The sequence below is a fragment of the Nothobranchius furzeri genome, chromosome 15, assembly GCF_043380555.1.
Source record: "Nothobranchius furzeri strain GRZ-AD chromosome 15, NfurGRZ-RIMD1, whole genome shotgun sequence".
In the NCBI taxonomy this organism is placed as follows: Eukaryota; Metazoa; Chordata; class Actinopteri; order Cyprinodontiformes; family Nothobranchiidae; genus Nothobranchius; species Nothobranchius furzeri.
In genome coordinates this window covers 31,439,745-31,453,303 of record NC_091755.1, presented here as the reverse complement: position 1 = coordinate 31,453,303, position 13,559 = coordinate 31,439,745, and the positions used below count along the sequence as shown (strand labels likewise).

The following is a 13,559-nucleotide window of genomic DNA, read 5'->3' as shown; positions in this document are numbered from 1 at the left end:
GAACAGAGATACTGAGAGGAAAAGTTTCATATCACCAAGACAGACAGCAAAATATCTAAATGCTGTATTTTTTAAATGAAGTTACATGTCATTTAATTGTACATACACACTAAAATTTGAAATACTTATTTGCAATTTCATCTTAAAAATGTACCTCTCTAACTAGAGTAGCTAGCCCCCCACACACACCACCACCACACACCACCACCATTAGTTTAGCGCCTCCCCTCTAGAAGAGGCAGGAAGTGTCTTTATTTGCCTTATTGCTGTCAGTACGTGCAATCTCTGGTACTTCATCCTAATAATTATTACTTTTTATCAAATGTCATTAACATATTTTGCTAAATTGCATCAAACTGTATAATATTTGTATTGTAAATTGTTGATTTGAAATTACTCTTTAATATGAGGGCATCACATATTTACAGAGCTCTGCTCAAAATGATTAGGGTTTCTACTCCTAACTTGCAAATGTAACCCGAGACGATGTGAATAACCGACCTCCTAAAAACAAAAAAGTCAAGGAGTCTGTGAAATGAAAAGCAGGCCAGCACATTTCACCTCTGATTTGGCGCATGAGAAACGGAGACAGAGACAGAGAGAGACAGAGACCAGGAGTTTCTCTTTCCCCTAAATGAGCTTACTGAAGCAACTTCAATATCCTCTAATGTCATGTTGAAATGAAAATTAATAGTTCAATATGCCGCCACCACACTGGGCCACGCTTCTTCCATTTCCATATCAGATGGCGTGACCAAATGAGTGCGCTTGCTTCAGACCGACGCCCATAAAAGCTGATACCTCCACTAATCAGCCAGATTTTTCCATCTGACATTACGGCGCTGACGTGAAGAAGTGTACTGTGTATTTGTGTGGGTGTGCCTATGTGTGTGTGTGTGTGTGTCTAGGGATCAACGATGGGGTCAAGTCATAAAGGCGATGCAAATGGAATGATGATAAGATGTATGCTTGTGAGTATCAGCGGTGATGGTTCAAAATGTGAATGAAGAGCTCTTTAAAATCTCTCCTTTCCTCATTTGCAGCTTCACTTCCTGTCTCACAAAAAAAAGGACCTCAGAATAATCTGGATGAGAAAATCTGAAGTTAAACACAAAATTACACCATCAATAATTTTTCCCACCTCCCATCCAAAGGAGCCGTCTTTGCCTGTGGCATCATGATGCTTTACGTTGTGCAGACCAAACCTCTCGCCAGCGCAGATGCGGGTCTTCGCCCAAATGCCCAGGCCAGCACCGGGCACCGAGGACTCCCGCAGCTCAAGCTCACTGGGAATGGGAATGTCATCAGGAATGTAGACAGGCACCTCGTAGGGCGAGCCCTCCTTGGGTGTGGTGAAGTCCTGGTCGTTGCTGCTGCTGCTGTTGTGGAGGTGGTGCGACGTGTAGATGTGAGGGTGCAGCAGGTGGTGGTTGTTGTTGGGATGGGATGGAGTCGGTGAGGGCAGAGGGGACATGTTGATGAGGCCGTCTTCTGCGTCGTCTTCTGGGCTGTCAGCACCACCTCTGCCGGCTGCTACGCCCGGGAGGTCGGCTTCTGCGTCGTACATGCTCTCCACCGGTTCAGTGTCATCTAGGACGCAAAGATGCACTTTTTAAAAGATGCACTTCAGAAGCACTGTTAATGAAACTCGTTTAAAGGACTTGAATTCGAATAAATGAAAACTATTTTTAAATGTGAAAATCATTCAAAATAAGGAGGATTAAACCAAGCAAAATAAAAAACAATCAATCCATCCACTGTCATCCACTTGACCGGGGTCGGGTCGCTGGGGCAGCAGCCTAAGCAGAGAAGCTCAGACTTCCCTCTCCCCAGTCACATGGGCCAGCTCCTCCAGGGGAACCCCAAGGTGCTCCCTGGCCAGCTGAGAGACATAGTCCCTCCAGCTTGTCCTGGGTCTTCCTTTAGGTCTTCTCCCGAATGGACGTGTCCAGAAAACCTCACCAGGGAGGCGTCCAGGAGGCATCATAACCAGATGCTCGAGCCACCTCAACTGGCTCCTCTGGAGGAGCAGTGGGTCTACTCCGAGCCCCTCCCGGATGCACAAGCTTCTCACCCTGTCTCTAACAGAGAGACCAGACACCCTGCAGAGAAAACTAATTTCAGCTGCTTGTCTCTGTGATCTCATTCTTTCGGTCTCTACCACTACTAGCTCGTGACCATAGGTGAAGGTAGGGACGTAGATGGACCAGTAAAACGAGAGCTTGCCTTCCATCTCGGCTCTCTCTTCACCACAATAGATCATTACAGTGTTCGCATCACTGCAGACACAGCACCAGTCACCCTGTTGATCTCCCAATCCATCTTCCCCTCGTTTGTAAACAAGACCCCAAAATACTTAACCTCCTCCACTTGGGGCAGGACCTCATCCTGACCCGGAGAAGGCACTCTACCCTTTTCTGACTCAAGACCAAATAAGAAACAACTAAATTAAATCAAATGGCAAAGCAATTAATTTCAGTCTCAACAATGCGTGCACAGTTTATTAGAAAGGAAGAATGTTCCAGAACACCGGGACCACCGCAGCACAGGCGTCAAAACGTGAAACTACTTTAAATTCCTGTTCAGTTAATCTTTACTTGTTGGAGAATTTCAGTTTGCAATAAAAAACGAGGAATGAAATAAACACGCATGGTTTTCAGTAGGAACCCTTTACTTCACTGGGTTGGCAGAGATGCACAGCTAGATGTAGAAAGAGAGAAAAAGTTGGCCAAGTGCATGATGGGAACAGTTCTCCATGTCATCATGGTCGCCGTGTCCCGCCAGGACTCATCTTACAAATAATGAGTCTTTCTATCACTGACTTGGTTAGTCTCGTCACCCCACATGATTAGTCCAACAGCCAAGAATAGTCAACATGATTGTGGCTGCACCCTGGGGTCCTAGTGAGTACGATGAAGGGGAGTGTGTGTGTGTGTGTGTGTGTGTGTGTGTGTGTGTGTGTGTGTGTGTGTGTGTGTGTGTGTGTGCGCGCGCGCGTGTGTGTGTGTGTGCGCGCGTGTGTGTGTGTGTGTGTGTGCGCGTGTGCATGGATGCATGTAACTTCTGGCTTTAAGTTCCAGCCACATTTTCTCAGTGTGTTATTAAGGAAATTACTGTGGACAGTGAAAGTTTGTAAGTGTGCGTGTGCAAATGCATTTAGGTGAGTGATATGTGACATCTGGCACATTATTGCCTTCCCATTACCTCTGGTGCTGAAATTACCCCAAGGTTTTCATTCTTAAACAGAACCAACACTAGAGTTTGTTCAATATTTTTATTCCAAGGACTGCAGTTATGTTATTCTAATGGGTACGTTTTAAAATAAACAATAAAAGGAAAATCAAGTACATGGATCGACTGGTTGAAAAAGTCACTCCAATGTAAAAAACCTGTTTGAAAGCATAACTTATTTGAAAGCTCTCATTCACTCCTCTACTTAATACATTTGTAATGGTATCTAGTGTAAATCGATGCCCTGTGGGTCGTTTTGTGTGTGTGTGTGTGTGTGGGGGGGGGGGGGGGGGGGAGCTCTGGCGCTCCTGTTTCTAGAAGTAAAAGTTAGTCGGAGGAGAGGGGGAGAAAACAACAGGTCGCTTTGGAACGTTGATGGTTTATCTGCATGAATAACGCTGAAAGAGTTCTGGTATGTTGAGGTGTTGCTAATACCAACAGTTAGCTTCTACTAACTGAGACACACTCTGCTCTCTCCTGGATGCAAAAATCTGCAACAGCGTTCCCTATCGCAAGTCAAGGTGAGTGAGTCCATGAATGCTAATTTTCACTGTGACGTAGATTAATGTGGCTTTTTATGACCCGACAGTTTCCCTGTCCATATTCTATCAATGGCTGATGCAGGAAATATTAGTAGAAAGACCGTTTTCACATTAAACCTGCATGTGAAACTCTGAGTGATTGATCATATTTAATAAACAACAAACTAAAACAACTATTTCTCAATGAACTTGGTCTTTAAACTTAAAACTTAGTGTACAGTTTTTGTTAGAACACCAACAAAGTCGAAATGTTTGACACCCGATCCTATTTTATTCACAAATGTTTGTTTACTCCAGCACGTCCATATGTTTCTTCTTTGTTTGCTCTTCAGAAAGACTCTAGTGTCACCAGTAGAGTTTTACTAAATAAACACAGGCACTGGCAATCAGCAGTCCAACTAGGCCTAAAATTACAGCACGAGTGGTTCCAATCAAGCTTTTTCTTTTAGCCTTCATTTGATTCGCTGTAAGGCCTGCTGCTGTTCTGCTTTTCACCCAAACTGCAATGTAATGCAATATTTGCTTGCTTAGTGCATGGATGTTTATTGTACAGTGGTGAATATTTAGTTCAAACTTCATTGACATTGAAACAAAAGACAAATAGGAACTCTTTTAAATAAGATAAAATGTTCCTGTTTTTAATTTGACGATGCAATCTTCAGTTTCGTTTTTTGCTGAATGTCAGCTATTAACTCACACAAGCACATTACATATGTGCAAAGTGTGACATGAGTGTTTAATATCCTGCAGAAAACTGCATTGTTTCTGCACAAGATCAGGAAACTTATCACATAAAGCTAATGCAGTAAAAGTAAAAGTGTTTTTATGGCCGATTTTGCGTCATTTAGCGATTTTGAATGGAAAAGAACACATTTTCTTTAATGATTGTTGTTCTGTAAAGTTTCAGACCAGGCATGCAATTAAGCACTGGAGGAAGCGAGCCAGCAGTAGCTTCCACTCTTTACACAGATCAATTAAAGTTTTATAACTCGGCTCTATCTGCTGCTCCCTCCACACAAGCAAGTGTTCTCAGGATGTTAAACACTTTTACTTTCCCTCTCTTCATTCCCCAACTCTCACTGGCACTTGACCCATTGAGAGCAATTTTGACAAGCAGAGAGACAGGCTTGGAAAATCTATTAAATTCTGTCACTTTTGGGGCCTCTGCGTGCACACACGTGCACACACGCAAATGCAGATGGCTACATCAAATAAACTGCAGGATTAATAACAAAAAACTTGATTGAAATTAACAAAATATTTTCTGTTGGATAAAAATATTAAAGATGTGGAACTCTGAAAAATAAATTTTTTAATTTTGTTTCTGATTATAATCAGTCACTTTGAATTTTTCATGCAGGCTGAACATGAAAATAGTCTCCTACACCTATCTCCTGCATTAGCTTCTGACAGAAAATAGACGGTGACACTTTAGGATTAGAAAAGCCTGACAGATCTGTAATTAACATTCATGGACCAAACCATCTTCATGACGGGGTAGGCTGTTGTTGGTTTAGCATCCAGGAAACAGCAGAGGATGTCTCAACTAGTAGAAGCTAACTGTTAGAATTAGCAACTTCACAACATAGCAGAACTCCTCCAGGGAGATAAAACATCTAAGTTGCAAGTCAGTGGTAGAGTCATGGTGCTCTTATCCAACAGATGTCCTAATACCAGGAAATAAGACTCCAAATCCTGCCGTTTGAAGCTCAGCTGCAACGTGGCTCACTTCTACTTCCTGGAAATGGTGCACCGGTGTTTCTTGCCCCCTGAGTCTGACTTACAAGGCATTCATTCCTACTAGAGACCACTGCAAATGTATTGATTAAACACGTGTTCCACACCTTTAAAAAAGTGGAAATTAAAAATATTTCTGCACAGAAGTTTGAAATAAAAACAAACCGTATTTGCATTTTTAATTAATAAACATACAGGATAAAAAGCAGATAAATACTGAAAGGAGGCAAGAAGAAGATGTCTAGAACAAAGAAGGACCTAACTACTGATGACGGAGCATTTTTTAAAAAGCTGTGTGTTAGTTCTGAGTCTCCGATGAGCCAGAAAGAGATGTTAGGTCCGCCTCCCCGTGGGGTTCTTTACAAACACACAGGCCAGATAGTGTCTTCCTCTCCCTGGTTCCTTATGTTGTTCTTTCTCTCTCTCTGTTCGTCTGGCCATCTCTCTCTCTCTCTTTTTAATGGGGAGCTATTTATCCTGATTACATCAGGGGTCAATCATTAATTCGCACCTTGGGGGTCCCGGTGCTGGCTGCAGCTACAATGGGCTGCTTGTTCAGCGGCTGTTATTCCAGTGGAAAACTACTCTGCTCTGCCTGAAAGGCAGGCCCAGGCCACATGAAGGCATCACATTTATTTGATAAATTGTAAATGCGTGCCATAAATGGAGCTCTTTGCTTTGTAGCATTGCTTGCAATAACAAAGAATTTTTTTTGAGGGGGAGTGTGTGAACGCAAATGCAGGCTTTCACGTAAACACACATCTGTTTGCAACTGAAGGAGCTGTTACTGCCCTCTAAACACATGTGCAACAAATCAGATGGTGTTAAAAGTGAGGAAGATTTCGTAAAATTACAACTTGTGAGGAAATAAAATACGACAGACGCGATTTAAAAAGCATGTTGACAAAAATCTAAAAACCTTCAAAATAACCAATAAAGCAAAAGCTTTTTGTTATTTTTCCAAACTCTGAATGATAAATGTAAAAGATGCTGATAACGATGCAATCAGTGTTGCCATGGCAACAAAGGAAAAATAAAAAGTTGACACAGCTCTGAATATCAGCAGTTCAATCGCAGGCCTTAAAACAGGCAAATTGTTCCATGGTTGTGTTTAATCAGAGCATTTTAGACTTAAACGCAGAGAGATAGAGATCTGGAGTCATTTTCTGCCGTCTGCCCGGACACACACAAACACATGTGCCTTGTGGCACACACACTGAGCTGGATTGTTGTGGTGGTCTGTGAGCAAAGAAACAACACAGCTTGCATGCAAGAAGTCTCAAGGACGAACTAAATGGTGCATAAAATATGGACCAAGTTTTGTTTGCAGACTGTGCTGCAATCATTTTTAGAAAACAAAGAAGGGACTTTTTTGATTTTTTATTTAGCCGAATATTTATTCATTAAAATATACATACATGTGCATGTTAGCTACATAAGAAACTGCAACAAAAAAAAGGAGTATAATTGAATGTCTTGCATTGGTGGTCATGGTTGTCAGTGTAAAATCAGTTAAAGAGAGCTGGATGTATGAACCACTGATGGTCATCATGAAGCACAAACATTCTCTGACTGGCTTCTCCGACACACAGAGACGATATCTCTGTCTGGCCGTAAGCTGATCTGGTTCAATTCAAACAGAAAGTCAGCCGCTGATGAAAAGACGGTATCCAGGGAAAAGGAACAAATATGCAAAATTGAGCCGAGGCTCCAAATATGGGGAAAAAAGATCAACTGGTAAGGAAAAAGAATAATTTTGAAGGGAGAAGAGAATGTGAGCCATGACAGATGTGAAAAATGGTTATCTGGTTGAGCAATAATTGACCAAACCTTTTCATGTGTGTGTGTGTGTGTGTGTGTGTGTGTGTGTGTGTGTGTGTGTGTGTGTGTGTGTGTGTGTGTGTGTGTGTGTGTGTGTGTGTGTGTGTGCACGCTCGCTAAAGCTATAGCCTAACCAGCAGCTTGTCTCACTCAGCTGGACTGCTTGGCCATGGAAGGACGCTGGTACCTGTTCTCCTGTAGTAAACAGCAGAACCTTTGATGATTCCACACAAAGAACCAAAACCTCCCATGATTTAAAACATGAGGGACGCAGCTGTAAAAATCAAATGAGTGTTCAGAGTGTGAGAAATGAAAAACTGTAGAATAGCTTGTTTTTCCACAGTGGCACAGGGGTATATATCCAACATGACGTATAGCTGGAAGCATCTAAAGGGCGGCCAGAGGAGGGCATTGAGGGAGGTGTGTGTGTGTGTGTGTGAGAGAGAGAGAGAGAGAGAGAGAGAGAGAGAGAGAGAGAGAGAGAGAGAGAGAGAGAGAGAGAGAGAGAGAGAGAGAGAGAAGAGAGAGAGAGAGAGAAGAGAGAGAGAGAGAGAGAGAGAGAGAGAGAGAGAGAGAGAGAGAGAGAGAGAGAGAGAGAGAGAGCGCAATAGCAATGGATGCACAGTCAGCTACAATACCAGAAAGCTTCTCCAAGCAAGAACACCATACTGTTTCCCCTTGTAAAAGCACCAGGGAGCATTTCCAAGCAACACTTCAAACTGCAGCGCCACTCCGAGTGAGTGGAAAGAAAGAAAGAAAGAAAGAAAGAAAGAAAGAAAGAAAGAAAGAAAGAAAGAAACTGCAGTTGCATTGCACTTGGTTGAAAGTCATTTTGCACTGCTGTAAATGATAAAATAAAGATTTTTGTGACTTTAATAATTAAACTAAACCCAACTGACATTAAAATAAATCTTAAAGGGTTTCCAGCTCCTTATTTTTGCACACAGGGAATCTATTTAACAGGATTATCCTGCTGTGCTGCAGATACATGGTGGTAATCCAGAGCGCAGCCTTCATTTTGTTTAATCTTAAACACATATAGTCAATTTAACCAGTTTAGCTATTGGATTTTCTGTTTAATGACCTTTTCCCAGTATTAAGGACAAAACGGGCCATTTAGCATCAAAACTTAAACACGTAGTTTGTTAAATTCTCAGTAAAGTATGCACAGATTGGGAGTATGTGTGTGTTTGTGTGTGTGGTGCCAACACAACACCGCTGATTTATTGACGTGTCATTTGTCCTGAGCAGCCCAGAGCCATTCCATCCTCCAATAGAGTGTTTGTGTGAGTGCAACATACACGGCCCCAGGCAACTAGAAGACAGCGGGCAGCCTCCTACAGCTGGAAGCAGGTGTGTGTGTGTGTGTGTGTGTGTGTGTGTGTGTGTGTGTGTGTGTGTGTGTGTGTGTGTGTGTGTGTGTGTGTGTGTGTGTGTGTTTTGTGTCATGGCCCCTATGTCCCACGGGGGTCCGTGGACCAGGCTGCAGCAGACATTTATTAACAGGGCAGATTAATAGCACTGGAGGAAAACATGTTCACAAACATGATAAATATTAATAATAATCAATACTGAGTTACATTTGCCAAATTGAGTTGCAAACATTCCCCATGGGTAAAGAGGGGGAGAGAGGGGGAGAGGAGGGTGGTGGGAGAGAGAGGGAGTGGGTTAAAGCCGGATACTGATAAAATACTGCTAACAAACGAAAGACCAGGACAAAATAATAAAGGAAGACTTTATTTACTCAGTTGACATCATCTTTGGTGCTTTGTGGTTTTTTACCAGTTTCACTAATTCTGATTTATTTAAAAAAAAAACATGAGTAACAAAATACTTAATACTTTTTTTTTCCTGACTATTTTGGAAATGTTGATTCAAAACATCTGATTCACTGATTCAGTCTAAATAAAAAGAATTAAAAAAAATAATTGAAAATAACTATCTTGATGAATATTGGCCAATTTAAACTGATGCATCTTTTCTGTTGACCCAAACAACAAATATTTCATTTAGATGTGTTGTAAGATGAGTTCAAAGGTCATGCATTTTTTATTAAATGTATCATTTGAAACCAACTACTATATTTGAAATGTTACGTACAGTTCTAAATGACAACAGGCAGGCAGCATGTTTCACTGAGTTTTCACACACTAAAGGGCTTTTTTACCTGTAAGTGAATGTGTGTCTTTGTGTGTGTGTGTGTGTGTGCGTTCAGGCACACTTCTGATGTTGCTTCATTTAGCAATCCGTTTCAGGCAAAGATTTGATGCTTTTCTTTTTTAATGAACGCTGAAAAACGGCTCTACTTCTAGGTCAAGTTACATCCATACAGACGGCATTTATGATGTAAAATTCAACTATGTTTCACAAATTTTAAAACAATCAATTTTACAGGATAAAACCGTGTGTGTGTGTTTGTGTGTGTGTGTGTGTGTGTGTGTGTGTGTGTGTGTGTGTGTGTGTGTGTGTGTGGAGGGGTGACTGGAAGAGTCTATTACTCTTCAGCATTGCTCCTCTCCTCTCCTCGCCTACTCCCTCCAAGTCATTAGCCAGTAAATTAACGACAATCGAGCATGCTATTAATCACTCTGACAAAAGTGTTAGCATCGCCTGGGTAGGCTGACACGAGGCTCTGGAGGAGGAGGAGGGGGAGTAGGATGAAGGTGGTGGAGGAGGAAAAAGGTGAGAGGAAGGGATGGCTGAACCGAGACCCCCGAACTGTGTGTTAAAGAAAAAGATGGATGGAAATATAAAGATCTGATGCAAGTGTGAGAGTAAGAGACATGCAGTGTAGCATTGGTAATGAAAGATAATCAGGGGAATTAAGATTTTTAGATTTTGGTTTTACATTTATGAGATATCATCAAATATTCAATTAACAAAAGTTGCAATGTCACTAAGAAAATGTTTCATTAGTCATTATAAAGACAGTCAGTGAGTGCGTTTACATGCAGCCGGTAACCCTTTTAAAACCCGAATTTTCACAATAACCCGGTTGCGCTGGTCCTTGTAAACACAGCCAAAAGCCCGGATATGCTCATAACCGGGTTTTTAAAAACCCGGTTACTACACCTGGGGTAATCCTTTTCTAACCCGAATGTTTGGTCGTGTAAACGCGTACCGGGATATCCCCATCAAAGCGTGTGTTCTGCGCATGCTCTGTTTGCAAGGAATCTTGGTCTTTTGAGTAGCGAGACGTCTTGTATGCACCAGAACACCGGAAGTAAACAACAAGTTGGGAGCAACATGGCGAGTCGCGGCACAGCACCACACTTTCGGAGTGACGAGGAAACTAAAGCGCAAACAAACGCGGTCGCTATCTCTTCCGAACTGGGAAACATGTTGTTGTTTTCACGGACACCGGAACAAGAAGAACCGGAAATGACGCATATTGCGTCAGGACGTAGTCCATACGTCCTGACGCTACCCCAACGTCCACATTTAAATCGGGTTATACAAGTTAGGGGTAACTCTTTCTATTTATGCTTGTAAACAGGTTATTCTGATCAACTCAGAAACCCGAATACCGACCTTAACCCGATAATAACCCGGATATTGGCTGCAGGTAAACGTAGTCAGTATGTGTAAGGTGTTATGACTCAAAATGGTGAACCAATCAAATTAAACAAGATGACATTTAAAAAAAGATTAAGTCTGAATGAAAGTTGCAGGGATGTTAGAGTCTCCAGGTCAGTCATTTTCCTAAATCTGGTAATGCAGCATGATGGGTTCACCTTTAAAGGGATATACCACCCAAAAGTCGACATTGGTGGTATATCCCTTTAAAAGGGATTTATTATGCTAAATTTACCGTCCTTCAGTCCTGCCACCTGGGTTTTACTGCCTCTTTAAACACTCCAAACATAGAAAAGAAAAAAATAAACATGTTTGTTTACTGTCGGTGTTCGGTTTTAGGAATTACAGTTTGTGTCTAAAACGGGCCATTTCAAAAGTCCCCGTTTGTGATGTCACAACTGAGGAACGTAGGATAGAACAACCTCTCAAGTGCAAGCGAGGTAAGTTGTAGGCATGGCCGACTCTAGCTTGTTTTTGTAACCCCTAAATGTCCAGGTTTAATGAACACAATGGGTTTTGTCCCATGGGCGGGACACAGGAATGCTAAGAGGTTAAAGTGACAGAGTCCTGAAATGGCTCTTTGTGGAAGCTACTGAAAATGTCAAGAATCGAGCGTAAAAGAAGGGAAAAATAATTGCTTAAAATAAACAATAATAAAAGGATCAATTCAAAGTCACTCCAACACAAAGAGATGTTGGCCATTAGCCCAAACTGAAAACCCTCTTTCACATCTCACCCTTGCTCTTTCTCCCTCCCAGAGTGGGACCACCTGCTGGGAGGCTGAGCTGGGGACGTCAGGTGGGTCAGGGCCGTCACGCAGTCCCATGTCATCAGGCTGTCACAGTGAAAGGAGCCGACATGAGAGATATGCTAATCCACTTAGCTTCAAACCCGGCGAGAATCCGCAGTCCTTTCTCGGCCCGCGGTGAGCAGAACACACACAGACACATTAAGCCAAGTACCTCTGAACTCCCCAGAATGTGTGTGTGCTAGATTAGATCAGTTTAGGCTAAAAGATCCCTGTGGGGAAATTAAGATCGCACCTAATAGGATGTGTTTTACAGATTAAAGAATAGAATGTAAGGGCATTAAAACACAAACCACCGATGCGCTGTCTAGTTGTTGAATTCAGCTTCAAGCATTCAGTAAAAAGTGTTGTTTTTAGAAAAATCCAACTATTTATGATGTAAAACGTTCAAAAGAAACAGACTGGTTGCATTTCTCTTGAAAACTTGATTTATTTAAAGGAATTTGGAAACTAAATTGTCACTTTTAATAATTAAATGAGAATTTACAGCATGAGATCTTTTCCGAGAGGTTTTAGCAAGTTTCCTTTGAGAACTTTTTTGCAAAAAATCTGTGACAGCTCATTGTGCAGACACCGTTCACGCAGCAGGATATCAGAGTAAGTCTGGTAACCTGAGTGGAAATGTTAACTTCAGTCATGGTTTCTCATTAACTAAACACGTGATTGGTATTTTTTTTAACAAAGCAAGTAAAATAGTATAATAAAAATGAGCAACATGCACTTCAATCTAAGAATTCTAATTATATGTTAATGGTTAAATTAAACTTTTGGCATTCATACAGACACAATAGTCACTTCAGCCATGAGCAGGTGCTATACATTTACCAGCTGACAGCTGTGACAAGTCAAAGAAAAGTCGAAATATTCTGCATTTACAGAGGGAGCAAGCTTGGGTAAAATGTAGAATTACAGCAACCACTCAAACACACACACACACACACACACACACACACACACACACACACACACACACATGCGCTGTGCAACAGGGCGATCAAAGCCAGCCTGCCAGCAGCTAGGTGTCAGAGTTCTAAACTATTCCACCACTTGGCCAGATGATATCTCAAAACGATCCATCGTATTTCCCGGCCATAACTTCCCCTATTAGGAGTCGCAACAGAGCTATTACTAATCTGCCTATTATCCCACAGAAACAGGAAGGAAGAGAGGGAAACAGATGGGAAGGCAGGAGAATGGTGAGCATGAGACACAATGCTCCTTCCCTCCTCCTCCTCCTCCTCCTCATCCTCTCTACCTCCGTCTCCCTCCTCTCAGCAGCCGTGGTTGTCCTCAGGGCTCGGGAGAGCGGAGGCCCACAATCAGCCTGACAATGCTGTATACAAGTGGTTACAAACAATGGACACCAGCCACAAAGAATTCTGGGAACAGGGGCACAGCCTTCTTCTCCTTTGGGTGGCTCCTGCAAGCCAGACCCATCGATACACATCAGCCTGTTGAGACTGACCGGTGCCACAGAAACGAAGAGCAGGAGAGGGTAAAGCAACTTCTTTATTATCCTGATATTACCTGCTTAGACACTTAACCCACCTTGCCTGCTGGTGGTTGGTAGGACCAGAGGCGCCAATTCCCAGCAGCCTTGCCTCACACAACAGAAATTTGTCCATATTTGACCCATCCTCATGGGGAGTGGTGAGTGGTGAGCTGGGGGAGGGGGGGGGGGGGGGACGACTCTTGAAGACACTGTATCAAATAAGGCCGTTTAGAAATGCACAAAACACATGTTTTACTTGTTTTTGTCACCTAGTAGGTGAAGGGCAAGTGGCTTTAAGCTGTTAAAATACATCTGAATACAAAATAATAAAGGGGGAAAAGAAATGAAAAAG

The 13,559-nt window shown here is 42.3% G+C and overlaps 1 protein-coding gene across 8 annotated transcripts in view; it reads right to left on the bottom strand.

Annotated features, from left to right (window-relative positions):
- The window catches only part of prdm16 (PR domain containing 16), a 208,045-nt gene that overhangs the window by 136,846 nt on the left and 57,640 nt on the right, over nucleotides 1-13,559 (bottom strand). For all 8 annotated transcript variants that reach the window (XM_054746352.2, XM_054746357.2, XM_054746353.2 and 5 more), the window contains exon 2: nucleotides 1,142-1,590. In XM_054746352.2, the coding sequence (XP_054602327.2) occupies nucleotides 1,142-1,590 (449 nt within the window). The remainder of the gene's footprint in view (nucleotides 1-1,141; nucleotides 1,591-13,559) is intronic.